The sequence below is a fragment of the Vulpes vulpes genome, chromosome 1 (assembly GCF_048418805.1).
Source record: "Vulpes vulpes isolate BD-2025 chromosome 1, VulVul3, whole genome shotgun sequence".
NCBI classification, from domain to species: domain Eukaryota; kingdom Metazoa; phylum Chordata; class Mammalia; order Carnivora; family Canidae; genus Vulpes; species Vulpes vulpes.
The window spans coordinates 29,873,341-29,901,035 of record NC_132780.1 but is presented as its reverse complement, the minus strand read 5'-3'; the positions used below and the strand labels follow the sequence as shown (position 1 = coordinate 29,901,035).

The 27,695-nt window shown below is 41.6% G+C and overlaps 1 protein-coding gene across 1 annotated transcript in view; it reads left to right on the top strand.

The window, feature by feature from the left end:
• The window catches only part of SLC1A1 (solute carrier family 1 member 1), a 77,180-nt gene that overhangs the window by 23,512 nt on the left and 25,973 nt on the right, over nucleotides 1–27,695 (top strand). Inside the window, exon 2 of the mRNA XM_072761747.1 lies at nucleotides 14,818–14,958. Coding sequence (XP_072617848.1) covers nucleotides 14,818–14,958 — 141 coding nt within the window. The remainder of the gene's footprint in view (nucleotides 1–14,817; nucleotides 14,959–27,695) is intronic.

The following is a 27,695-nucleotide window of genomic DNA, read 5'->3' as shown; positions in this document are numbered from 1 at the left end:
AGCTATGTATTTCTGAGAGCTGTCCACTAAAATGCCTAGAAACATTAACAACCTGTTAGCAATGGACACCCCCATGCCAAGACTGTAGTTTCTAAATACGATTTTCCATGAAAAGGAATCTAGAGCCTTTGGAGAAATGGTTGATTCCAGGGCAAGAAATGTATAAGAGAGTCTTGGGAAATCTTGCTGAGCCAGAAAATAAGAACACTACTTGAAGAAAAAAAACTGCATCATGGTGAAGGGACAAATGTCAGATCACTGCTTCCCCAGTCACCTTTCAACAGTTGTCCCCCCGCCCCACAAGGGGAGAGGTCAAAGTGATGGGAAGGCCCACCCTTCCTGAAGGGAGAAGGAAGAAGAGGAAGAGGATTTTCTTCATTCTCCACTTTATCACATTTAATCCCTACACCACACTCTGGGCAGGTATCATTCCTTCTGGACTGATGACAGAACTACGGCAACAAGAGACCATTGTTTACCCTCTGTCCCACGGCAAGGACATAAATAGTGAGCAGAGCTTGGGTGATTTAATATCCAACTTAAGGCATGTCCCCCTAATCTGTCTGATTTAGGGTCTTCAGCCCCATCCCACCGTGTTTCTAGGACCAGTGTTTGTGGAAGGATTTACTAGTTTGAAGGCAATTAAGAGCAAAGCTAAAATAAATCAAACTTGAGCCCCAGCCAGCTCTAAAGAGAAGTTTCTTTTTTTTTTTTTCTTTTTTTTTTTTTTTAAGATTTTATTTATTCATTCATGAGAGACAGAGGCAGAGACACAGGCAGAGGGAAAAGCAGGCTCCATGCAGGGAGCCTGACATGGTACTCGATCTTGGGTCTCCAGGATCATGCCCTGGGCTAAAGGCGGCGCCAAACCGCTAAGCCACCGGGGCTGCCCTAAACAGAAGTTTCTGTTCAGCCCTGCACTGGAATTGAGTCTTTAGGCCTCCCACCTAAATTTCTCTGTAAGTGGATGGTCTTCAAGGAAATAGGACCAAGTCAATAAAATAACTTCATTGTAAAATAATAATGTCTTCGATTTCAGATCAATGTGCTTCACATGTATATTTTCTCATTTGATCCTCACAACATTTCTGAGGTACCTTCCTTGAAGTTTTTAGGTGAAGCAACCCCACAAAAGGCCTGACAGCTGTGTATGTGGTAGAAAGGGAAGTAAATTCCAGATTCCTGACTCTTTGTTCTATTACATTCTCCTGCTTGGTTTTCACTTGCACCAGGGTAGAAGTTAATTTTGAAAGCTCTGTTCTGTCCACTTTTGCTGCTTCTGTTGTTCATCATCACACATCTGGGGCCTTCTGCCAGGGGCGAGGCTAAGTCCTCCACATTCCTTATCCATCTCCACCCTCACCATGGTCCTGGGAAATCCTAGGGTCCATTATCCCTCTTTGATAAGGATGCTGTGTCAAAAGGGGCTTACGTAGGTAGCTTCCTCAGGTCCCACAGCTAGTAACTCTTAGAGCAGACTCAACTCCAGATCTGATATGACCTGTGTCTTTACCTAGACTCTAAACCACATGAGGATCGGGACCCTGAGTGTATCATCCACAGAGCTTAGTGAAGTGGTCGGATCCAGCCAGGTTACAAGTCATTAATTAATGACAGCTGATTTTTTTATTTTTTTATTTTTGCCATTGGCTTGATTTTGCTTTTCCTGCAGGGACTTTCAGGTTGCACTATTCTCAGAATAATCTTGGTTTTTCTGTTGGTTGTTTTGATTGATTTTTCTACCCTGTAATTGAAAATTAAGCTCCCAAACATCTCCTTTGTGGGCTATGAGCTGCAATCTGTAATCACAACTTTTCTTTAAATTGATCATCTTCTTTTGAGCTGTTAATAAACATGTCTGGCTTCATTGGAGTTTTCAAATTGTTATTTCCAGATGGTGAGGCCTTCAGATTTGATAAGCTCGTGCATATCCTACTAAGTGGAAGTTTGAACAAAATGCCACGTTTTTGGCAGTCTTTATGCTGTTAGTGTGATAATTAAAAGAAAAAAAAAGAAATTTCCCTGTATTTTTGTCTTGTGTCCCACCCCATGAAAAAGCCCTCAAATTGTCAACCAATCACAGTGGAAAAGAATCACATTTAATATTATTATCCGCCTTTCTCTCTCTCTTTTTTTTAAACAATTTAGCTTTCTGATTGTGTGTATATGTTTTTGTCTTTTTTTTAAATTGAGATGTAATCCACATATTCACTGAATTGTGCAACCATCACCACAAACTAATTTCAGGGCATTTCTAATCACACACACACACACCCAAAAGAAACCCCATACCTATATCTCTTACCCTCATCTTATGTTAACCACTAATCAGCTTCCTGTCTCTATGGATTTGCTTATTCTGGGCATTTCTTATAGATGGGAATCCTGTAAATGTAACTTATGGCCTCTTGTGTCTGTCTTCATTTACTCAGCATAAACTCTTCAAGGCTCATCCGCACCATACCATGTCAGTGTTTCATTCCTCTCCATGGCTGAATAATGTCCCATTATATGAATATATCACAGTTTCTCTATCCAGTAATAAGTTGATAGACATTTATTATTTTTCACTTTTTGACTATTATGGATAATGTTGCTGTGACCATTTAGGTACAAGCGTTCATGTGAAGGCATGTTTTAAATTTGACTATATGCTTTGGAGTAGAATTGTTCGGTCCTAAGGTACATATGTTTGACTTCTCAAGGAATTGTGGTTTTCCACAGGGTTCACACTGTTAGATGACCACCAACATCATAGGAATGTTCACATTCCAATTTCTCCACATCTTCACCAACCTGTCAATTTCTGTTTTGTTTGCTCTTTAAAGAACCACCCTAATGAGTGTGTGTGACTTCCACTTCACATTTGTCTGATGACTAATGATTTTGAACATCCTTCTTTGCATTTATGTATCTTCTTTGGAGAAATGTCTCTTCAAATCCTTTGCCCATTTAATTGTTGAATTGTGGGAGTTGTGTATATATTCTGGATCCTAGACACTTACCAATATATGATTTGTGTATCTACCTTTCTTGAATCAATTGCAAAGCAAAACTTTGAAAGATTTGTATTTTGCTGCCATGTTGTGGTCTTTACCAGGCCCTACCTTGTATTTAATTATTAGTGTCTGGAAGGTCACCAGAACTTACATTCAAAAGTGGGGTTTGGAGTGAAAAGGAAGCATTTTGTTGGCCTGGGATTTCTCACCTTGAGAAAGCCAAGGTCCCCATCTCCTTCACTGGTAGAAGCCATGAAGCCTGAGGGTATGTGAGGTGGTAGAAGCTTGAAAGTTTATGGCATTTTTATCCATGGTGGTATGGAAACTTTGATTTTGCTTCAAAGTAAGATTTTTGTCTTTTGCTCTTAAAGAAAAATTCTGAGGCGGATGAGCTATCCCCACCCCCCAGTCACCTATCACTCCAACACTTTTCTTCTGGTCAGGAGGAGTTTGCCTATTTGAGGCGACTTGGTTGGAAATTTCATAGTGGCCGGGTGAAGGCCCATTCTTTTCTTTTGGGTTCAACTGTGACTTTATTGCTGCACACCTTGTAGAAGACATAGAGCCCCAGAACTGAGGCAGAATAGGGAATAGGGGGAAACACAGCTGAAGAAGGTGACTCTGTGCGACAGTCTAAGAGTCAGCAAAGACAGGTGTGTGTTCAGGGTCTTTGCAGTGGGAGCAGTTGTGCTTAGATCGCATGCTGACTGTGCCATTTCCTCACTGTGCTGGGGCTTGAGGCTGGCAGCATATCTTTCTGATGTGTCGAGGTGAATGTCACCATGACTGGCAAGATCTTAGGGTGCCCTTGCCAGGCTCACTTATCTCCTTGCTACTCAAAACATGATCCCACTGGCTGAATCTGTCTTTTAACAAAATCCCCAGGTAGGGCACCTGGATGGCTCAAGTAAGGAGTCCAGCTCTTGATCTCAGCTCAGGTCTTGATCTCAGGGTCATGAGTTCAAGCCCAGTATGGAGCCTATTTTAAAACAAGCAGGGATGCCTGGGTAGCTCAATTTGCAGCATCTGCCATTGAGCATCTGCCTTTGGCTCAGGGTGTGATCCTGGAGTCTTGGGATCAAGTCCCACATCAGGCTCCCTGAATGGAGCCTGCTTCTCCCTCTGCCTATGTCTCTGACTCTCTCTGTGTCTCTAATGAATGGATAAATAAAATCTTTAAAAAAAATTGTCTTTAAAAAAATTTTTTTTAAATAAAAATAAAATAAAACAAAACCAAAATCCCTAGGTGATTGATATGCACATTGAAGTTTGGGAAGCCTGTTGTTCATGTCAGCCTCCCTGTTGCTGTACTCCTCAAACGGCTATTCGGTCTGTGTCTGCCTCAGCAGTCTTCCTCTTTCTTCTTGTGGCTTCCTTGGATTTAGCCTGATGTGATGTTGGTGCCATCCTAGGACTGGCTGCAGCTTCTCTTCATTGCTGGTTGATGAAAACCGGTTGGCATTTTCCTGAGGTGCTCTCAGGCTTGGAAACAATTCCATAGAAATCTAGAAATAACTATCTATTTGTATTCACTGTTGGGCCTTCCTCAGCTTTCTCCACTTCCTAGTCTTCTCAAGGAGGGAGGTTGCATTCCATGACAAGCCCTCATTAGACTAGGAGCTTCTTGAGAGAGGGATTTTATGCTGTCCATTTTTATATCTTTATTCCCACTACTGCATCTCTTAAACAGTAAATATTTGCAGAATTTAATTAGATTGTTGAATCACCATGAAAAATATTTCAGAAGACACCTAAAGAAATTAAAAATGGGGCAGCCCTGGTGGCGCAGCAGTTTAGTGCCGGGTGCAGCCTGGGGCGTGATCCTGGGGACCCGGATCGAATCCCACATCGGGCTCCCTGCATGGAGCCTGCTTCTCCCTCTGCCTGTGTATCTACCTCTCTCTCTCTCTCTCTCTCTCTCTCTCTCTCTCTCTGTGTGTGTGTGTGTGTCTCTCATGAATAAATAAATAAAGTCTTAAAAAAAAAAAAAGAAAAATTAAAAATGCTTTTCTTATGGTGCCAAGATCCTGAGACTTTTATTTCAGGGACATCAAGTGGTATCAAATGGACATAGATTACATTTGGCGCATCTCATGGGTGCTTTGTGTGTCATTGCTTTAACCCTGGAATTTTTTTCATTTATAGGATAAAATGAAATATTTTTCTACCAAAATACATGTAATAGACTAAGGGAATAGCTTGTAAATTTATCACAATGAAAATATTTTACATGAATTTCTCCCATAAACCTCTGACTCTACTGATATGAGCTCAGTAACCATGGCTCACTTGAGAGCATAACTGTTTCAAAGATTTTACAAGAAAACCTACGAAGAGGATATAGCCTATAGTAATAGCTCACATTGACTGAGTACTTACTATGAGAGGCAGGTACTGTTGATTCTAAGCACTTTATATATAGTCTCATTTTTAAACCTACCAGTGATCTAGGAGGTTGATATTTTATTATGCCTGTTGTTACAGAAGAGAAAACGGATGCACAGGCATCAAGATAAATGCTTTGCCCCGAGAGTACAGCTAATAAAATGATGAGGCCAGTGTTTGAACACAGATCATCTGACTATAGAGCCTGCCTCCTAAAGAGTTGGTGCTGAATTAGTTTCTTCCCTTACAGTGTCTCGCATGATTTAATATGCCTCATTTCATCATGTAGATTAAAGACCCCTTGATTATGCATTACTCTCATCTCTATTTCCCTGTTGGGCAATGTGTTGTAGGAATTAGGTGGTCTATAAATGATTGTTGGCTTAATTGATCCCAAGAGGTTACATGGGAGTACCTGGAACAGCAGCGGATGTTTTAATATAACAAGATCTTTCCTATATACTGTGGAACTCTTAGCTTTAATCATCATAGACTTCCTTATCCATCCTAAAGTTTACATATTGGAAAGAAAAGGAAGAAATAATTGGAGATGTTGTAACATCTAGTAGTTTGATGGCTGAGCTCAAGTGGATTGATCCCTACCATCTCAAACATGGAAATATAACACCCCTCTTCAAATCACTAAACCTAGACTCAAAGGAAAGTCCTGGGGCATCTGGCTGGCTCAGTCGGTTACATGTGTGATTCTTGATCGTGGTGTTGTGAGTATAAGCCCGCTATTGGGTGTAGAGATTACTTAAAAATCTAAAAATAAAAGAGGGAGAGAAGAAAAAAAGGAAGGAAGGAAAGTAGGTTGGGAAGGTCTGTCCTCATGTGCCAGAAATAAAAAGGGGACTCAAAATGAGAAGTGTTAAAAAAAAGAAAAAAGTGATGCTAAGGTCTAGACCCAATTATAGGCCTTAATGATGGGAAATGGGTTTTAATATTCACATGGAAAAGAGATGTGAGTTTGGACTGTGTGAGTGAAGGAGCTAGAATCAGACCTCTGCATAAAGCTAGACTCTCAAAATTTAGTCCTATCCTTGAAAAGAATACCAGAAAAATTCTACCCAGTGACTCAGGAAAACCTCAAGAAAGCTTGCCATCTCCCCATGGCTACAAGTAACAAGGAAGAGGGGCATCTATAAAAAAATTAAAATGCAGACTTAACTGGGTATTTGATCTAAATTTACACTACCACAGAATGCTGACTTCCACCATACAGAACAATCTGAAGTTTGCTGGAGGGGGGATGGGGGGGGGGCATTAAAGAGGGCACTTGTGATGAGCACTAGGTATTATATGTAAGTGATGAATCACTAAATTCTACTCCTAAAACCAACACTATATGTTAACTAACTTGAATTTAAGTAAAAACTTGAGGTGGGGCGGGGGGAAGAATGCTGACTTCCTACACTGAAAAACTAATAGGAAAACAGTCCTAGTGATCTTGAAACACCTAAATCCCAGGGAAAAACAGGTGTCCTACTCTATGAAAGCCTCTCCCCTCTCCAAAAGAGAAATCTACAGTCAAAAATTACAAACCACACAAGGAAATGATACCAGTTAATATATATACACCACAAGCAAGACGATGCATATTCCAAAACTGGAGATGATACAACAATCTAAAAGAATGCTAAGTATGTTTAAAATGATTAAAGAAAGGGGCGCCTGGGTGGCTCAGTTGGTAAAGCATCCAACTCTTGGTTTCGGCTCAGGTCATGACCTCAGGGTCATGAGATCAAGCCCGGTATCTGGCTCTATGCTCTGTGTGGAGTCTGGTGAAGATTCTCTCTCTCCCTCTCCCTCTACCCCTCTACCCCACACGTGCGTGCTCTCTGTCTCTAAAATAAATAAATAAATCTTTAAGGAAAATGATCAAAGAGAAACAGGTGAGTAGAAACTAGGAAATAGAAGAAGGACACTCTGAAAAGGATACAATAAAACTTCCAGAGATGAAACTAAGAGACAGTGGAATTAGAAACTCAGCAGATGAATGAAACATCCTCTAAGTACAGCTGAAGGAAACATGGGTAAACTGAAGTAGGTACAAGAAAATCAGTGAGAATACATCACAGAGATAAAAAGAAGTAGTGTTAAAAGCCCCCAAATCCTCATGTAGCTGGATACTTAACAAGCATAGGTTTAGAGAATTTGCAGTTGAAGAAGAAATCACAATAGCAGTTGGAAGACCTTTAGAACTAAACGACAATGAGAATACTATGTAATAATTTAGGGAACACAAACACAAAATCTAGAAGGAAAGGTATACTTTTACATGCATATATTGAAACAAATAAGTTAATGGGCTAAGCAGTCAACCCACAAAGTTAGAGAAAGAAGAGGGCAAACCTAGAAAAAATGGAAGGAACGATCATTTGATCATTTGTAAGAGCAGAATTTAATGATACAGAAAACAAAAACAAAATAGGGAGTGTGGTATGGAATACTGGACACCACTTATAATGGATCTACCTATATTAATATGAGTAAGTCTTAAACATAGGGTGAAAAAAAATCTCAAAAGGAAAAGATAGGCTACAAAACACTGTATCTAGACTGATACTGCGGAAGTCCAATTTTCAAACACATAACAACATTATACATTTTAATGGCTAGGGACATATAGAGAAACCTGTTAGATCCTCATCAAAAGAACTTTCTTGGGATGCCTGAGTGGTTGTTTGAGCATCTGCCTTCGGCTCAGGTCGAGATCACAAAGTCTTGGGATCGAGTCCCACATCAACCTCTGCAGGGAGCCTGCTTCTCCCTCTGCCTATGTCTCTGCCTCTCTCTGTGTGTCGCTCATGAATAAATAAATTAAATCTTTAAAAAAAAAAAAAAAAACTTTCTCTCTGAGCCAGAATGAATTCTTAATTGTAGGTGATGGGCAAATAGGGGGGTGGGCATTAAGGGCTGAAAGGGCATTAGGCTGAAAAAATTCAGTGTAAACAGTCATCTCTATAGACAAAGCAGTACAGACCACATTTCCTGTTGACAGGGGACAGATCAGTTCATGAAGGGAAATGTTTATTATTGCAGTAAGAACAAAATTGTATTTTTTCGACTCCTCCTCCTCAGATCCTCCAGCATTCAATACCAGACTTGGCATATAATTGGATTTTAATAAATGTGCACTTATTTTTGCTTTTCCTTGAATTTAGATACTACAAAGAATGCCTTTAATGGACTTTCTTCCCTTGAGCCTGAAACTGCACAATAACTAAAGCCTTTATATCATATTTGATGCTCATCCCCTTTGGTCATGAGGAAAAGTCCGTAACACTCAACAAAATTGTCAAGAATTGAAATGTTTAACAGTTGGGTGGTAGTCAAGAAATGTGTCCATCCAAAGCAGTATTATCCAGCACTTAAAAAAGATGAAGGTGTGTAGCATGAGAGGACATGCCTGTAATATATTAAATGAGAAATACCCAAAACAAGACAAAACCCATTCAAATTTCACAGATTAACTTTGAAAACATACTAAGTGAAGGAATCCAGACACACATGCCATGGTATCAGTCAGGATTCTCCTGAGGAACAGAATCTCTTCTGTAAATTTACATGAGATTTATTTTAAGGAATTGGCTCACACAATTGAGGGTCCCATTTAAGCCTGAAATCCATAGGGCAGGCCAGCAACTTGGGCAGGAAGTTGGAGCTGCCCATCCTGAGGAGAATTCCTTCTTCTGCATGAAACCTTGGCCTTCAAAGGCTGATGGGATGAGACCACTTAGATTGTCAAGGGTAATGTAAAGTGAACTTACTGTAGATGTTAGTCACATCTACAGAATACCTTCACAGCCACACCCAGATTGGTGTTTTATTGAATAACTGACACTATGGCCTCTCCCAGTTAACACCTACAACTAACTAACCATCATAGCCCCGTGTTGTATGACTCCATCTAGATGAAATGTCTAGGATTGGCAGATCTGCAGAAAGCAGATTAGTGGTTGCCCGGGGCTGAGGCAAGGGAGGTTTGGGGGGTGGCTGCTGGTGGGTATGGGTTTCTTTTTCTGTGATGGGAATATGCTGGAATTCGATAGTGGTGATGGTTGCACAATGTTGTAAATATTCTAAAAACCCCTGAGTTTGTACATTTTAAAAATGATAAATTTTATCTTCTGTGAATTTTATCTCAATGAAAAATTGCCCTAATCCCATAGTAATAACAGCCATTAAAAATGACAAGAGATAATATCAAGAGACACTTCATCTGAAGTGCTTAGCCCAGAGCCTGACATACAGTACGTACTCAGTAATTGTTAACCATTATGTTATTTTTCTCAAATTTTTATTTAAATTATGATGAACCACAATAGTATATGGGGAAAAAATGAAAACAATTTCTCTTTGAGATTGTGAGTGAATTTTTGAACTTCTTGTTTCCAGTAGAACTGTGATAATACTGCTTGTGCAATAAATACATTTCTTAAGGATTTAAAAATAAAGCTTTACAGAGGCATCTTTTTGGAGCCAAATGCCTTTAAAGAGCTCTCAATGGTAGAGCTATTCAGCTCCGAGGAAAATAGTGAACGAGGGGAACAGGTCTATTTCAGTGCAGGGACAGGCTAGAAAAACCATCCTCCCATCTATTCAGTATATGCATATGGTCATTTGTTAATAACTATTCATTCTACACTTTTTATTTTCTGGTTATCACTGTTCATCTTAGATTAGCTCCCAGAGGGCAGGAAGGCATATTGTTAATTTCCCTAATATGGTGCCTTACAAGATGGCATGGCTAGATAACTATTTCAGTGATAATTAAAAATATTTTTTCCTTTGCCAATAGTTCTTATTCAATCAAGCCAAAATCAGTCAGTGTACCAGAGAACCATTCTGGGGCTTTGATTAAAAAAAAAAAAAATACACAGAAGATTTTAATCTCTTTTCTGAAAATACCCTGAAACAGGAACAATGCTGTTTTCATAAATCTGTTTTCTGAAATGCAATTCAGCTACTGTCCCCAGATTAATTTTTATAACTACATATAAAAAAAAAAACATGTGTACATAAGAACAGGCTGGATAGAACCGGAGGCAGAAAGGGAGGATAGGTCAGTATAAATTATTATACGTGACTTTTTTCTTTTATTTTGATTTCCAGAATTCATTCTCTCAAGATTTTTATTTTTAAGTAATCTCTACACCCATTATGGGGCTTGAACTCAAAACCCCGAGATCAAGAGTCCTACGCTTCACTGACTGAGCCAGCCAGGTACCCCTCCAGAATTATTTCTTGAACAATAATTTTTTATAAGCTTAGAGTGAAAAAAAAAAATCACTGCATTTCTTCCAAGATAGGGCTACTGGACTGGCAGTGGTTTGAAACAATATGAACTTGAAATCTCCAGCTGAGATCTCGTTTTCTGCCCGAGTTTTTTCTTCCCTGTTTTACTGATACACTTATACTTAGCATAAATACTGGGGAAGGTCCAGCCAGCTCTTTAGGGAGCCAATGAACTAGTCCTATGAGCCCATTTTAAAGCTGAGGACATTAACGGTCAGAGATTATCATAGTATCTCGGGCATTAGAATGGACCCTAAGGGCATCTCATCCAAGCCCTTTGCCCCGTACCTTCCATCCCACCACTCCATGATGGGAGAGGTTAAAATTACAGCCCAAGTGACAAACCTTGTAAATGGCAGAGTAAGAACTCAAGCGGGTGGTCTGACACAGAGCTCTTCCCAGCCTTAGTACCTGCTTGGGATCTTCTTGCCTGAGTGAGAGAAAGCTGCCCTAGAATAAGTTCCTGGTAATTTCTGGGGCTACAGAGATCTACATAATTCTACCTTTGGGCTTCCTTGTTAGCCCTGCCAAAGGCCTCCAGATTGCTGTACCATTCAGGGAAGTTCTTGATCTTCACCTTCCCTACTTCTGGGAGTTATCCTGCCAAATGGGTCTGAACTGTGTACCTCCAGGCAGGCTCTTATTCCCAACAGCCTTTGTCTTTGGAGACCGCTCCAGTCCAAGATTCTGGCTCTGGAGAAATGTAGAGAAGGATTGTGCCCTGTGAAATCTTGACCTCATCTTGGGACCTGGAAAATCTTCCAGGGATTTTTCTTAACAGGCATCCAATTTTTCCAAACTGCTCTGAGACCAATATAAAACACACCCGTTTACAAGGTATAACTCCTGGCTGTGCTTCTTCACCAGCCACATCTTACTTGAAGGTCCTGGGATGACATCTCTGGCCCAGGGCAAATCTCTCAACTGCTTCTCCTGGTCTTGGTTGGTATTTATATTCTCTTTCCTTGAAGGAAGGAAGGGAGGGAGGGAGGGAGGGAGGGAGGGAGGGAGGGAGGGAGGGAGGGAGGGAGGGGAAAGAAAAGAATTATAATTCGTGTTACTTCAAGAACACATTTGATAAAAAGTTTAAAAACAGTAACCTATTCATGATGCTTGTCACCTCTGATAGATTTGAAATGACTCTTTGTGGTGACTCTTATTTCTCCTGTAAAAACCCATGATCTGGATAAAAACTAAAAAATAGCAAGTACACTTCTCTCTAATTTCCCTGCATTTATTTGGGGTGGAGATGATTAGAGTCACAGTTAATCGTTAGTAATATAAACCTTAAAATTGGAGCACATGGGGTTCTTTTGCTACTCAACAGAGTGCTTTTGTGGTGGGTTTTTGAGCACAGACACATCTCCTTTCTTTTTAAACACAGAGCTTTCTTTGACATACAAGCCAAAAATTTATTTGAGGCAACCTAAAGAGTATGAGAGAGAATGTTTGTTTGGTTTTTTAAAACACTGAACACTACAGAGTTTCCTTACAGCATAAAGTAGGTATGTTCCATATAGAACAGCTGAACAGAGGCATTTATTAAGTAGGAAGTAAGCACAACATGCTTTTTAAATTCACCTAAAATATTTTGAATCCTTGGCGTTCTGAACCATTCAGGAATCTCTAACCCTAGGTTTTGAAATATGAACCAAGTAGGATTGGTATTAGAGCTTTTTTTTTTCCTTTTGTCTTAGTTACAATTTGAGAAATGTTTGTGCATATGTTTGTTACAAAAGTAATTTAATTTTTTTAAGGTTTTTATTTATTTAGTAATGAGAGACAGAGAAACAGAGACACAGGCAGAGGGAGAAGCAGGCTCCCAGCAGGGAGCACAATGCAGGACTCGATCCCAGGACCCTGGGATCACGACCTGAGCTGAAGGTAGACAACCAATCACTGAGCCACCTGGGTGTCCCCCAAAAGTAATTTTAAGTGACTGATCAGAAATACATTTAGAAATGCATGCCCAAAATAAAGAGATTAAGACAAAGGTAGAACATGTAGGAAAATAAAATTAAACCAAGGATGAGGTCACTACACAGATGTATCTTGTGGGGTTCCTTTATTTGGCCTACTAACACACATGGGAAGTATACCTGAATTTAAATGAAAACTCTAGTTTTGATTATAATTCACATCTCTTTGTTGCCCTAGATTTCTTAATTGTGCCGAAGCAACTGTAAATTTTCACAGACTAATTATCTGAGTTTGTAAAGGAGCAGATCCAGGGATATCCTCCTTGAGTGTTTCTGCTGTTTAGCCATTTTATCTCCAATTAACATATCATCCTCAGAGGTTGATGAGGGGAAAAAAGATGTACAGGTTCATCCCAGCCCATTTTATGTCTTGGTTTAAAAAACATGGGGGTATAGTGAGGCTCCTGGCTGGCTCAGTTGGAAGAGCATGTGACTCTTGATCTTGGGGTTGTGAGTTCGAGCCCCATGTAGGGTGGAGAGATTGCTTAAAAGAAATAAATAAACTTAAGAAAAAAAAGAAAGGGGACGCCCAGGTGGCTCAGTCAGTTAAGCATCTGACTCTTGATTTTGGCACAGGTCATGATCTCAGGATGGTGAGGCTCAGCACAGAGTCTGCTTAGGATTCTCCCTCTCCCCTTCCCTCTCCCCCTGCTCATGTGCACTGTCTGTCTGTCTCTCTCTCTCTCTCATAAATAAATAAAACCTTTTTTTAAATTTATAAAAAGAAGTATTACAAAGGGGCAATGTGTGAGAGTTGGAAAGAATAAGGCAGTTAAATGTTGGGACCTTCAGAAGAGGATAAGTAAGAAATATTTAAAGTTTGTGATTTGTAGTTACCAAAGCCAGCACAAGGAAGGAATTCATATAGACGTCTTGTGAAGGCAAGTGTTCAGAGAACGTGCAGTTGACTCTTGAACAACATGGGTTTGACTGCGTGGGTCCATGTACACATGGATTTTTTTCAGTAAATGCAATCCAGCCCTGTAAATGTATTTTCTCTTCCTGTGACTTTCTTAATAACATTTTTTTCCTCTAGCTTAGTTTATTGTAAAAATCCAGTACATAGTACATATAACATACAAAATACATGTTAATTGATTATATTATGGATAAGGCTTCCAGTCAACAGCAGGCTGTCACTAACTATTTTTGGGGGGAGACAAAAGTTATATACAGATTTTCGACAATGCGGGGATTGGTGCCCCGAGCTCCATCATTGTTCAGGCTTCCACTGTGTAACATTTCTTGATTTTGAACATTTCCCTACACTCACATAAATATAAGCCTCAGTGTCCAAGGTACTCGGGTTCAGTAGCTTCTTAAAAAGCCTCTTGGTCAAACCAATTTGGACACATCATCATCTAGAAATAACCAGAGCAGGATGAAGAGCATTGGACAACACAGTTGTTTAACAACATGTAAACATATCAAACCAGGAGAACCATATGTTGCTATTAAAATCACAAAAGTTGCATAAACACAGAGTACTAATAAAAACTATCATGCAAAGAGTATGAGAAAATGACAAAAATTACATGGATATGGAAGCTATAAAATGTAAAACACCTGAGATGCCTGGCTGTCTGAGTCAGAAGAGCATGAGAGTCTTGATCTCAGAGTGGTGGGTTCAAGCCCCGTGTTGGGGTTACAGATTACTTTAAAAAACAAACAAAAATAAAATGTAAAATACCTGAAGTAGACAAAGATTAAGGGGAGTGTAAAACAAAATAATTATATTAGGTGATGAATTTCTTTTCCTTCTCACAGTGTTTTTGATGTTTTGTCATTATAATAAATATAATTGACGGAGAAAAATGAAAACACAACCTTTCACATGAGGTGATGAATTTCTTTTCCTTCTCACAGTGTTTTTGATGTTTTGTCATTATAATAAATATAATTGACGGAGAAAAATGAAAACACAACCTTTCACATGAGGAGTACTTTTTACAGATTCACTGAATAATGTGCACTTTGCATTCATTAAAATGTGATTTGTTTTTTAAGTCTAAAATTTTCACTCACGGAAGATCATCTAAACTGTTTCTCTTGCCATTAAAATGTGGGGGTATTGGGAGGTATTTTTTTGAAATATATACAGAAGAACTCAATGCTTGTTTTCTTTTCTCCTTTCCAATCTTTGTCGTTCTTAGGGATTGCCATAGGAGTCTTGGTTCGAGAATACAGCAAGCTGTCTAGTCTGGAGAAATTCTACTTTGCTTTTCCCGGTGAAATCCTAATGAGGATGCTGAAACTCATCATTTTGCCATTAATTATATCCAGCATGATTACAGGTACCTTGAGAAAACGGATGTTCTCTGTGATTATTTAAGGAGTTGTCTGTTAAGTTCTTTTCTAATTATGGAAAAAATTGAAATGCATTTGATGCCTCACATACACACGCACTCATACACACTCCTTGGAAAGTGTATATTTTGCTTGAGTGGAAATACTACATTATTCACAAAGTGGCATTGCTCTGCCTAGGGCACTGTCCACCGCTCCTCGCTCGAATCTTCGTTTGGCCAGCCATGTGATGTCTTGAGAGGAAGATGCCATTTTCAAACATATTATAAATAAAACTCTATCCAGGGCACAGACGTTTAAAAAAAAAAAAAAACGCCCACATATTTGGTCACTGAAATGTCAACCAGTATCCCCAGGCAAAATGTGGTTGTCAGTTTCGATGTTGTTTTGAGCAGTTCACTCATCTGTTTCCCAACTGCAGCCGTGCTACCCCCCACTCTCTACACGGCCACCCTCTGAGTCTCTCTACCTTCCCCACTGCATGTCCACACCCCCGCATACCTGCCCTGGAAACTCAGAGCCACTTGCTGTGGGAAACATTTTATGATGGGTTGGCACCATATTTTAAAAGCCTGGTATTTTAAAATCCGAACTTGTGACCCAGTTGGATTTGGAAATGCTTTTTTCCTCCTTGGTCATTCTGTTGCTTTAAAGAGCAAGCTCCCCTCTAGGGGTACAGATTAATTTGGCTTACAAAAATGTCATTAGTCTGGGTGTGGTAAGCTGCTCAGTGCATTCCATACTTTCTTGTACTCTCTTAATTCTGGTGTTAAGTAAAACATGGCCTGACAGTCACTAGTGTTGGCAGCTTGAAAATCAGGGTTTTCTGTAATCATGCAATTAGGATTCTTGACATGTTCTTTTCTAAACATTTTTCCCCACTGCCACTACAAAGACCTGGGACTGATCTATGTAGAGTACTGGATGTTGGCTCGGTGGAGAGGGAAGGTGGATATCAGGCTCTGCTGTACTCAGCAGCTGCATTGCTTGAGGAGCTATAGAGTTGGCTATTGAACTTTCCAAATGCCAAACTCCAGAAAGATTAGAATCCCCTAGGAGCCTGGTCCTTAAATGGTCTTGGTGTTCTTGGCTTATTACAAGCCTAAAAAGAGCATTTAATTATTTTTATGTACATACTTAATTATGTTTTGAAATGCCTGGCTTCTTTTAGGCCCTGGACCCTGGGGACCAGATCAGTAGCCCAGTGGTTTGTACTATATATTATTTACTTGAATAGATAAGTCTATTCAACTTTAAATCATCATACGCACTTGAAATTTGGAAGATTTCATGTAGGCATATGGATTTCTGGGTACCTCTGAGAAGAATTAAGATCAGGAAATACTGGACGCATGTCCCCACAGACCAACAGTGATCTGGAGCTAAGAGACAGCTACTCCATTTAGTTGAAGCAAATGCATTTGAGGACACCACAGTCCCCACCACTCCCTATCACCTGACACCTCGTCCACTGCTCTCATTTCCATTACCTGCTGGCCCCCGTACGTGTTGCCTTCTCAGAGGTTTCTGAGAAGTTTCTCCTCATCAAGACTAAATCTTTTCTTAGGCTCCTTTGAGAACACAACAAAAGCTTTGGACTCTCTCCCAAGACAAATGTTTATAGTTGTACATACCATTCTGTATTTGCATGCAATTGCATGAGATACATAAATTACTTGATCAATACCATTTAAAACTTGAGTCTAAGTTGATCCAAATTAGGCAACAGATCCAAAACTCGTACACAAAACTGGGTTTTAGAAGAAAAGGTAAAAATACATGTTTGGATATGCGAGTATAATATCAGATATTGAAATATGTACCACTCTTGGCAGTCAATAATTTGTGGTATTTTTGCAGTCTGGCTGTTTTGCGTGCTAGCTCAGTCTTGTAGATAATCTAGGAAAATAATTTGCAACCCTCAGCACTCTGCTCACATAGCCCAGCTGCTTTCTGAGGCTGTAGCACGGGTCTGGACATTTCTACATTTTTCCTTTAGCAAACCCCCAGCAATTAAACAGGAGAGAGACAGAGAGAGAGAGACAGACCGACCAGAACCCCTATCCATACTGTTGCCCTGGAGTGATAAAATAGTCAAAGATTGAGGGAACGTGAACAGAGCAGCCTGGGAACAGTGATGCCATGTTCATGATTTAAATTGTCAGATTAAAGGGGAAACAATATTACTAGTATTAGCAAGATTGTGGGGAAACTGGCTCATTCATACATTTTCGATTATTGTATTAATTGGAACAAACTTCTGGGGGGTGCAGCTTGGAACATGTCCTGGTCTCTCCACTTTGTAATTCTGTTTCTCAGAATTTCTCGTAAATAATCAGCAATCTGTTCAAAGATTTAGGTACAAGAATGTTCATGGTAACATTTTTTTTTTAAATCATGGTGGCAAATTATAAGCAATCTAAATGTAAGTTATACTCCTAAGTTATGATTCTCTGCAACTATTAAAAACCTTGTTTTGAAAACATTGAATGACATATGGATATGTTCCTCACATGGTATCAAATAGGAAGATAAAACAGAGTGTTGTGTACAATCCAAAATTTATCAAAATGTATGTGGATTTTTAAAAAGTTGGGATGAAAACTGCTTAATGAAGTGAGATTGGGATAGTAAGAAAACATGACTCACCATGCTTTCTTTACATTTTCAAGGCAAACAGGTGTTTGTTATTTTTGTTTTGTTGGTTTTGTATTTTCTTTCTCTCTCTCTCCCCTCTCTCTTGCTCTTCCTCTCTTTCAAATTCTTTCTCCCCCCTTCTTTCTCTCTTTTTTTAAAAGATTTTATTTATTCATGAGAGACACAGAGGCGGAGAAACAGCAGACGGAGAAGCTGGCTCCCTGTATTTTAAGAAAAAAGAGAGAGAGAGAGAGACTGAGGTGGATTCTGCTCTATGATCCTCCATCGCTGCCTCTGGCAGCTTCCCTGCTTCTCTCCTCCTCGGCTCTGCTCCCGGCCTCTGCACCTCTGCATCACCTTTTCCCTGGTGTGTGGTCCTCTCCCAAACCCCCAGTAGTCCTCAGCCTCCTCACCCAGCACGGAGCCAGCAGGGTAAAGCACAGAGTGGCTGTGGAAATACACAAGAAGAGCATTTTTCACTTTTTTTTTTTTTTTTTAGTTTTTTTTTTAATTTTTATTTATTTATGATAGTCACAGAGAGAGAGAGAGGCAGAGACACAGGCGGAGGGAGAAGCAGGCTCCATGCACCGGGAGCCCGATGTGGGATTTGATCCCGGGTCTCCAGGATCGCGCCCTGGGCCAAAGGCAGGCGCCAAACCGCTGCGCCACCCAGGGATCCCTACTTTTTTTTTTTTTTTAAGATTTTATTTATTCATTCATGAGAGACAGAGAGGGAGAGAGAGAGGCAGAGACACAGGCAGAGAGAGAAGCAGGCTCCATGCAGGGAGCCCAACGTGGGACTCGATCCCGGGCCTCCAGGATCAGGACCTGGGCTGAAAGCGGCGCTAAACCGCTGAGCCACCCGGGCTGCCTCATTTTTCACTTTTCAAGAGCCTTTATAAATACAGCAGATCAATAACTTATACACTTATTAGGACAAAGGAAGATGTATATTGGAAGCTGGGGAGAATTAAATGAATTCCCTTGTGATACATAAATTAGAGGTAGGAACAAAAATTGAGATCTATGACTAGTAGCCTGTGCTTCTGCATAAAGGAAACTCTCTTAGTGAATTAACAAGGAAAAAAAAAAAGAACCCTCTGCCATCAAAGCCTTTGCTGACATAAAAATACTTAATTTATAGCTGTGTTTTGGGGGTTTGTTTGTTTGTTTGTTTTAAAGATTTTATTCATTCATGAGAGAGACAAGAAGAGAGAGAGGCAGAGACACAGGTGAAGGGAGAAGCAGGCTCCATGCAGGAAGCCCGATGTGGGACTCGATCCCAGGACCCCAGGATCACGCCCTGGGCCAAAAGCAGATGCTCAACTGCTGAGCCACCCCGGTGTCCCTTTTTTTTTTTTTTTTTTTAAAAAAGAACCACCTTCATATGATGATGAGGGTAAGATGTCCCATTAACTGAGGAAATTTGAATTTGTTGATAATTTTCTTAGTGATAATGGCTTTTTGTTATGTAAGAAAATGTCCTTTTTAATGCATATGGAATTAGGTAGGAATAAGATAACAGAATGTCTAGAATTTAGTTAAAACAGAAAAAAAAGGGATGCCTGGGTGGCTCAGCGGCTTAGCTCCTGCCTTCGGCCCAGGGCGTGATCCTGGAGACCCAAGATCGAGTCCCACATCGGGCTCCCTGCGTGAAGCCTGCTTCTCCTTCTGCCTGTGTCTCTGCCTCTCTCTCTCTCTTTCTCTCTTTCTCTCTCTCTACAAATAAATAAAATCTTAAAAAAAAAAAAAAACAAAGGCATGGTAGACAAAATCTCAAGGCACTTTCAGAGACAGGCAGTGTAGGCACTAACAGAATCCTTCCCATAACTTACATCCTGAGAGACACACTCGTATGATGTGCAGACTGTTTGGGCCCTATTAACGTTTGGATTTGTTTCTAAGCTGTATTTGTACCAAACCACCAGGGGAATAGCAGGGGAAATGGCTTCTGTACATGAGAACTGCGGCTCTGGAAAATCCTGGTCCACATTTCACCAGCCAGTGAGTTTAAAATCAGAGCACGTTTTCTTTAATACACAAATGATGATGATGATTTGAGCCTCCTGTGACCAGCACAGGAAAGGGAACAGCCCCTCCACAGCCACTCCCAGAGTTTCCCTGACCATCTTCCCAAGATGGCGCCTCAGCTGTAGGCAGGTAGAGGTCCTTAACTCCTGTACTCCAGCCTCTTTGCCCCCACCACCTGGGCCAGAAGTGCTCTGCCAAACACAGCTGCCCCCTTCCTGGTGTCTCCTGTGCCTTCCGCCACCCCTCTGATGCTGAAGAGCTCCCCCTTTGCTCCTCTATCCTAACATAGGAATGAGAACCTAATTCTTTATAGCATGGCCAAGACCAGGCTGTTCCTTGGGATAAAGCTTTATGAAAGGTTGGAAAGTGAAATTAGGGGAAATACCAATAGTGACACCCAGCTGCTCCCCGATGAGGTCTTCTGAGAGTCCCAGGTTCTCTTAACAGGGCTCCCCTTTTGCTTAGCTTCCAGCCTATTCTTCCTCCCGAAGATGTTCTAGGCATTACCACATCCCAGACCCCACCACCTGACACTAGGTTTTGAAAAGAAAAAATTTCACCATCACACAGGTCTCCCTGTCCTGACCCAGGAGCAACCTCTTCCTGGGATGACCGCCATCAAGGATTATCCACTTGAGAGGCAACCCTCCTCATAGCCACAAAGGGATGGTTTACCTTGAGGGCCCCATCAGGAGACTCACACTAGAATAGGTACCATTAGCACCTGACAGATTAGGGCATTCCTACCCAACTTGCAGGATTTGGGAGTTTGGACTATGCTAAATCCATGCCAGTTCTTATGTGCACCGTCTCTCTTGGGAGCAAGACGCTTATTCCTACTCATTCGTGTGGCACTTCAATCTGGATTTCCTACAGATGTCAGCTCCTCAAGAAACCACATCAGTTTGCAGGGCAGTACATTCCAAGTTCATACCAAACCAAAAAAAAGACTTTGGTAGAAAAAGACCCAAGCCACTGCGTCCCTGGGTCCTAGTACCGTTTTCACCTCCTGAGCAAGTCACGTACCAAACATAAGAGTTTGGTAGATGGGCAGCCCAGATGGCTCAATGGTTTAGCACCGCCTTCAGCCCAGGGCATGATCCTGGGGTCCCAGGATTGAGTCCCGCATCAGGCTCCCTGCATGGAGCCTGCTTCTCCCTCTGCCTGTGTCTCTGCCTCTCTCTGTGTGTGTCTCTCAGGAATGAATAAATAAAATCTTAAAAAAAAAAAAAAAAGACTTTGGTAGAAAACACTTGCATTCTGCTTATTGATGACCTTCCTATTTTGACAAGAGCACTGGTTGGATATTGGATTTACAATTGTGGGGAGCTCCTTCAAGGATAAATGTCAGACTCTACCTTTCAATGATTTAAAAAACAAAGAAACAAACAAACTTGTTACAAAATTTAGATGGTTGTCACTCCAGCCTCTGCATTAGGATTTCTAATTTTGGAGGGCTTGATCTCAGCTCTAAGGCCAGAGATTTTTCTACTACTTTTTAACCAAGAAAAAAAAAAATTAAGTCTTACAGAGGCTTAGATATAAACAGTATTTATTAAACAACAGCCAGCTGTAGAATACACCTGTAAGTTGGTTTCCTAACAAGCAAGGGGCTGGAGACATTTTTGTAAAGGACCAGATAGTGAATATTTTAGCTTTTCAAACCATGTGGTTTCCAACTTCCCAACTGGCTGTCACAGAAAAGCAGCCATAAACAATATGTAAGTGATGGGCATAGCTGTGTGTCAATAAAGCATTTATTTTTGATAACAGGAGGCCAGCCAGCAGCTGGTCAAGATGAAGAACAAGGCTAGAGTCAAACTCTCAAGATACAGTGTCATTGAGGTGGAATCCATGTGGCAAAAATAAATCAACACAGGAAGCAATCACTATTCATATCAAGTAATGAGTGTAAATGCCTCCAAAGAGGCACAGAGGGAGGAGGGATGGAGGGTGGAGCAGGATGAGTGAAGTCAGTCTAGGTATTTGAAGATGCCTGTTTTTCATTTTTTAAGTTTACTTATTTATTCTTGAATGACACAGAGAGAGAGGCAGAGACATAGGCAGAGGGAGAATGACCCAGGACCCTGGGATCATGACCTGAGCCAAAGGCAGATGCTCAGCCACTAAGCCTGTTTTTTAAATTCAGGCTTTGCAAGCGATGACATGCTTGGATTGTGTGGTGTGGGCTCCATTGTTTTTTAAGCTGTGTATTCATTTACTCATAAGCAGCTGTGTACCTGTGTACCTTCCTCCAGTGGGAAGAACCATGCATGTGCCCACTTTTAACACGGTTCAGTTGAATTCAACATTTGTTAACCCCAACTGTGTGAAAACAAAGAGAAAAGCACTTGTGAGAGGATGAGATGCCTGCCACTCACCTGTTCATGGATCGCAGGGAGCCAGTTGGATTCATGAATCCCCGTGTGGGCAAGAAGGTACAAGAGTGGAAGGCTCATGTATCACTTCACTTGGTCATACCTCTTGCCATTAGGGAGCAAAGAGTGTTTAGTGTCAATGTCAGCTGGTGGGGGCAGGGGAGTATGCATGCTTTCTGGAAAGATTGGTGCTTTTTTGGTACTTTAATCGCTAGAAAATTGTTATTTCAAGGTGGCCTATAAACGTCAAGCTCCATGCTGAGGAAAGCAGGGTTGTAGCCTAAAACCATATAGACGAAGGAGCTTCTTGCTTCCTTTGCAACATCTGTAACCACTGGGTTCTGCCTGAATTTAAGTGCCTTTTTTTCTTTTAACCTTCCCAAGCCTTGTTGGGGAAGTGAGAAAATAAGATGAATTAAGCAGCTTTGCACGCATGAATTAAACATTTCCCTAATGTCATCAGGAAATTTGCATGGAGTTAGAACACAGTTATGGAAGCCAGAGGACTTAATGCAATAATTCGACATCTACAATGCCTTTTCTCCAAAGAGGAAACTGGCACATAACGTGTAAGGAGTGGAACTCCTACAATGCCACTTGCCACAGTAATCAAATGAAAAAGTGGCAAGAGGTGCAACCAAGTCTCATTCTGAGATAGGAAGGCCCCAAGAATCAGCCATGAATAAGCTTTCTCTTCTGCCTATACTGTGACTACACTGGCTCACAGCTCTGTTCAACTAGAAGTTAACCTGATTTTTTTTCTTTAAAAAAAAAAAAGGAGGGATCCCTGGGTGGCTCAGTGGTTTAGCGCCTGCCTTTGGCCCAGGGCGTGATCCTGGAGTACCGGGATCGAGTCCCGCGTCAGGCTCCTGGCATGGAGCCTGCTTCTCCCTCCTCCTGTGTCTCTGCCTCCCTCTCTCTCTTTCTCTTTCTCTCTCTCTCTCTCTCTCTCTCTCTCTCATGAATAATAAATAAATAAATATTTAAAAAAAAAAAAAAAGGAATGAAATGCCATGCAGAGACTCTAAGAAACCTCCTGTGTGTTAAATGCATGGACCTGGGATACAACTCACTCACTCATTCATTCATTCATTCCATCTTCATTGTCGCAGGCTCTATGCTAGGCACATACAATATAAAGAGAGGTCCTGTCCCAGCAAAAAAAAAAAAAAAATTGCAGTGATAAGTGCTTTGTAGGAATGAGGCTGGTAGAGGGGATGCTGGAGTGGAGTCTTGAAAGAAACCTAAGAATCAGATGAAGGAAGCAGGGACTCTAGGCAGAAGAAAACAGCAGATAACATGGCCTCTCAAGGACAGTGAGACTTTGAGCACAGTACTAGAAACACGGGGGAGAGGGGTGGGGACAGAAAGGCCAGCATGTGCCTTCATCAGGGACATGTCTAGGCATGGAGAAGCAAGTCACAGCAGTGACCACCAGGTGGTCACCCTTCTCTGCAAAGGAACACCCTGAACGAGCTTCAGGTGGGAAAGGATTGTTAAAAAATTTAATGCCACGTGTTAAGGTGGTAACGCAGACTTTATTCAGGACCATCACAATAGGTATGGGGACCGTTGTGATGGGATTTTGCAGTGGGGGAGAGAGATGGGGCTCAACTCTGAATACAGCTTCAGCAAGTGAGAACTGATAGCCAAGGAGCCAGGGGAGGGGAGTCAGTGGATGGAAAATCATAAGAGAAACCATGAGAGGGATTCTGGCTAAACCAACCTAGTAAGATTCTTGCTGAGGGCAGGCCAGGGTGGCTACACATCACCTGGGGGAAGGTGGAGGATGGGAAGCCTGATTAGGTATGCAGAGTGATCAGATACCAGGTTCTGATTAAACTGACTTAGCAGAGTTCTTACGAAAACTAGGTTTTGCGGGAAAATACACAGATGGGCCTGGGAGAAGGTCCAGGAGCCTGACAAAGTTATAGTCAGGCAAAGAACCTTGTCAGTACCAGTGACAGAGAGGCAGGAGAGTCAAGTGGTTAAGTGTGCAGACCAAGGAGCCAGACTGCCTGGTTCAAATCCTGGCTCTGCCATTTGCTAGCTGTGAAACCTTGACAAGTTACTTAACTTGTCCTCAATTGTAAAATAGGAAAATAGTAGTACTGTGTCGTAGTATGCCTGATACTGTCAGAAGTTTCTAGAAAGTCCCTGCCTTGGCATTAGAAGCTACAGAGCCAGTATTAGAATTGAGCCCTACAGATGCAGGTACATGCAATGCATTCATTCCAGAAAGGAAAACATTAAAAAAGACTTACTCTTTGTAATAAACTGTGAAGTTCACTGGCATACAAGTCACTTCTACCCAGAATCCTGAGCTACTGATTTTATAGAATAAGGAGAAGCAAAAAGCCCAATAATAATTAGGTTGTGGTTTAAAAAAAAAAAAGAGAGAGAAGTTTCACTGAGCTGTTAGCTGTCCTGATGTCAAAGCATTTGTATGGACTTTGAAGAGGATGGCTGAGTTCCTTAGATCCTCTGAGATGTGTTTAATGCTCTTACTGAACCATAAGCATCCTTCAGAAGCTCATGGGGTCTTCTAAAAAATTGGTCCCCACTACAAATACCACCAAGATCCATGGTATTTAAAAAAAAAAAAAAAAAAGGTTGAAAACAGCTCCCTGAATGGCTGAGGACCAGAAGACTGGCCCACTGCTTCTTGACACATGTTTGAACTTCAAATGTAGACCTGCTGACAGAGGCTGCAAAGTGACCTTTAGTTGGTTCTGCCCAAGGACCAGTGTATTTTGTTAACTTCACAGAAGAGTCTAAGGTGCTGATATAACCTATTTTCAGGGAGTCCTTTGTATAGATGCCTCTAAGAAAAGTAGATGTCATGGGCGAGGAGTGCACAGTGCATGCTCCCTTCTGCCTCTTTTCTTCCCCTGTCACATCCCAGGGGTATAAATCCAAGAAGCAGAGATGTTCTTGTGTCCTGGAACACAAGGTGAGGTCATATCTAGCCTTATTTTCCCTGGGGAATGAACTTGTTCATTTAATCCTTGTAGCAACCCAGTGAAGTAGTAAGGTGAGTGGGACACAGTCTCCATCCTCAGAGACAGTTCCAAGGCCTGTTCCAAGATCACACAGATCATAAGAGTAGGACCTGGGACTGGTGCAGAGTCTTGAGTTCTGTTCTGGAACATTCTGCTGTCCAGGCACCAGAAACTGAGGCCTCCCTCAGGTCTGGGGCAGCAACCATACATAACTAGGTGTTCAACCATTCAACCAACACATGTTAATCAAGCTCCTCCTACATGCTGGGCACTAGCTATGCATTGGTGAACACGCAGACATCTGGGTCTCCTGCCCTCCATGCTGCTTGCTACAGTCTAGTGCAAAAGATGGAGATAAATAATGAGCCTATTAATACAACTTGTGAAACATGTATGAGCAAGGTGCCAGGTGAGGAAACAGAGGAGCCTGGTTTAGCCTGGTGACTCAGGGAAGGAGCCCCAAGAAAAGTCTTGAAAGTAGACAAGTGAAGAGTAGAGGGAAGGCAGTGGGACAGAGAGAGGAGTCCCTGCAAATTGGGAGGGAGCTGGGTCTGCTTCAGGTGAGGGCTGGGGGATGACCAGGCCGGAAGGTGGCACAGCCTGGGCTAGGAGGGCAGGCAGGCACCTTTCCATCAGGGTCTCCTCAGCCAGCATGAGGATTTTCTAGTTTATCATCCGTGCCATTGGAGGTCATAGCAGGGTGTGAAATGGCCTGACGGATGCTCTTAAAGGATCTCTTTAGGGGCACCTGAGTGGCTTAGTGGTTGAGCATCTGCCTTTGGCTCAGGTTGTGATCCAGGGTCCTGGGATTGAATCCCGCACTTCGGGCTCCCCACAGGGAGCCTGGTTTTCCCTCTGCCTGTGTCTCTGCCTCTCTTTGTGTGTCTCTCATGAATAAATAAACAAAATCTTAAAAAAAAAAAAAAGGATCTCTTTAGTACCTATCTGATAAAGGAATACAGAAGGATTCAGAGGGGATGAATGAGCTAATTAATGTTTGCTGAGTACCTTCCATTTGATCATTTCATTCAGTAATGAGGCTATTTACTGGTACAGTTAAGTTCTAGGCACTGTACTCGGTGTGTTACAGATACTGGTTCTAATCTTCACAGCAGCTGTATAAGATTACTTGCTTTGCTCCTCACAATTACCCTGTAGGAGGCAGAGGCATTGAAACCTTGTGTTTGTATAGATGGAGAAACTGAGTCTGAGAAGAGAAGCCTGGGATTTGAGTCCATGCTTGTTTTTCTCCATGACGGTGATAGAGGGACCATCTGGATAAGAGGGTTTTAACTCCTGTGCAACAATGAGTTTCTTGGATGTTGTGTCCATTCCCAGTCGTGACATATCATCAAATGCCAGACTGGGGAAAAAAAAAAAAACAACCTTCCAATAATGGAGTTAATTTTGACACCTTAATGACAAGGTGGAGAGAGACTGTCACAAAAACTTTGTTCTCCAGTGGGTGGTAGCTTAATCAGAGAGTTCTCGGAGAAGTCTTTTGCCCTCGGGTGTTTATTTTTAAAACATGCTATTGTTTAGCCCATGGCAACTACATCCTTTGTGGTGTTTTTATAGAAAGTTCTAATAGATTATTACTGCTCTAGCCAGGAGCCATCACCCCAGCTCATCAGAGCTTCTTCCCAAGGTAAAAAATTAAGTGTGCAGTCTTAAAATAAAGACCAAGCAGGTGCCCCTAACTTCCAAGGGCAATCTTGGATGGTGTCCCTGTTTCTAGGCCACAGCCCAGCCTCCAGACTGTCCCTGGTTTTAAAGGATAATTGTGGGCTCACTGGGAAACTGGACTTGTTAAGAAAATAAAAACTCAGTGACACCTGTCAAAGGTGGTAGGACAGACTTTATTCCAGACCATCGTGATAGGTGTGGGGGCCACTGCAGTGGGATTTGCCAGTGGGGGAGAGAGTTGGGGCTCAACTCTGAACACAGCATCATACATGGGATTTGATCTTCAAGGAGCAGGGTGGAGGTCAGTGGGTGGAGAGTCACTAAAACAGAACATCAGGGGTACTGGGGGATTCTGACCAAACTGAACCCACAGGATTCTTTCTGGAGGCAGGCCAAGGTAGCCAGACATCACCTGGGGGGATGCTGGAGGACGAGGAGACTGACCAGATATCGAGGGTGGGGGTTCTGGTCAAACTAGCCTAGCAGAGTTCTTGGTAAACCTGGATTTTGCAGGAAGTACATAGACAGACCCAGGAGAAGGTTCAGGAGCCTGTGGTCAAGCAAACACTCTTTGTCAGAATCCTGCTCATCTTTTTCTGCCCAGTTCACATGCTGTCTGTCTGCCATATCATCTCAGCCTGGTGGCACCCCTGGCACCTCCGAAACCCCCAGTACCCATCCTCTGCTCCAGGGCTTTGCAAAGCATCTGTTTTTTTAGATGGATGGGAGAGATCTAGTTTTTTTAAATTTCCAGTCTGTCACAGATCAGTCATCTTTGTAAACTATAGTAAAAATGAATTACGAGGTAAGGATGTAAAAAAACAAAGACCTACAAAATGTTAGCCCTACTTTTTGTGGTTATATTGAACAAATGGAAAATCCCTGTCCAATTGTTATAAATGTTTTTTTTTTTTTAAGATTTTATTTATTCATGAGAGACACACAGAGAGAGGCAGAGACATAGGAAGAGGGAGAAGCCGGCTCCCTGTG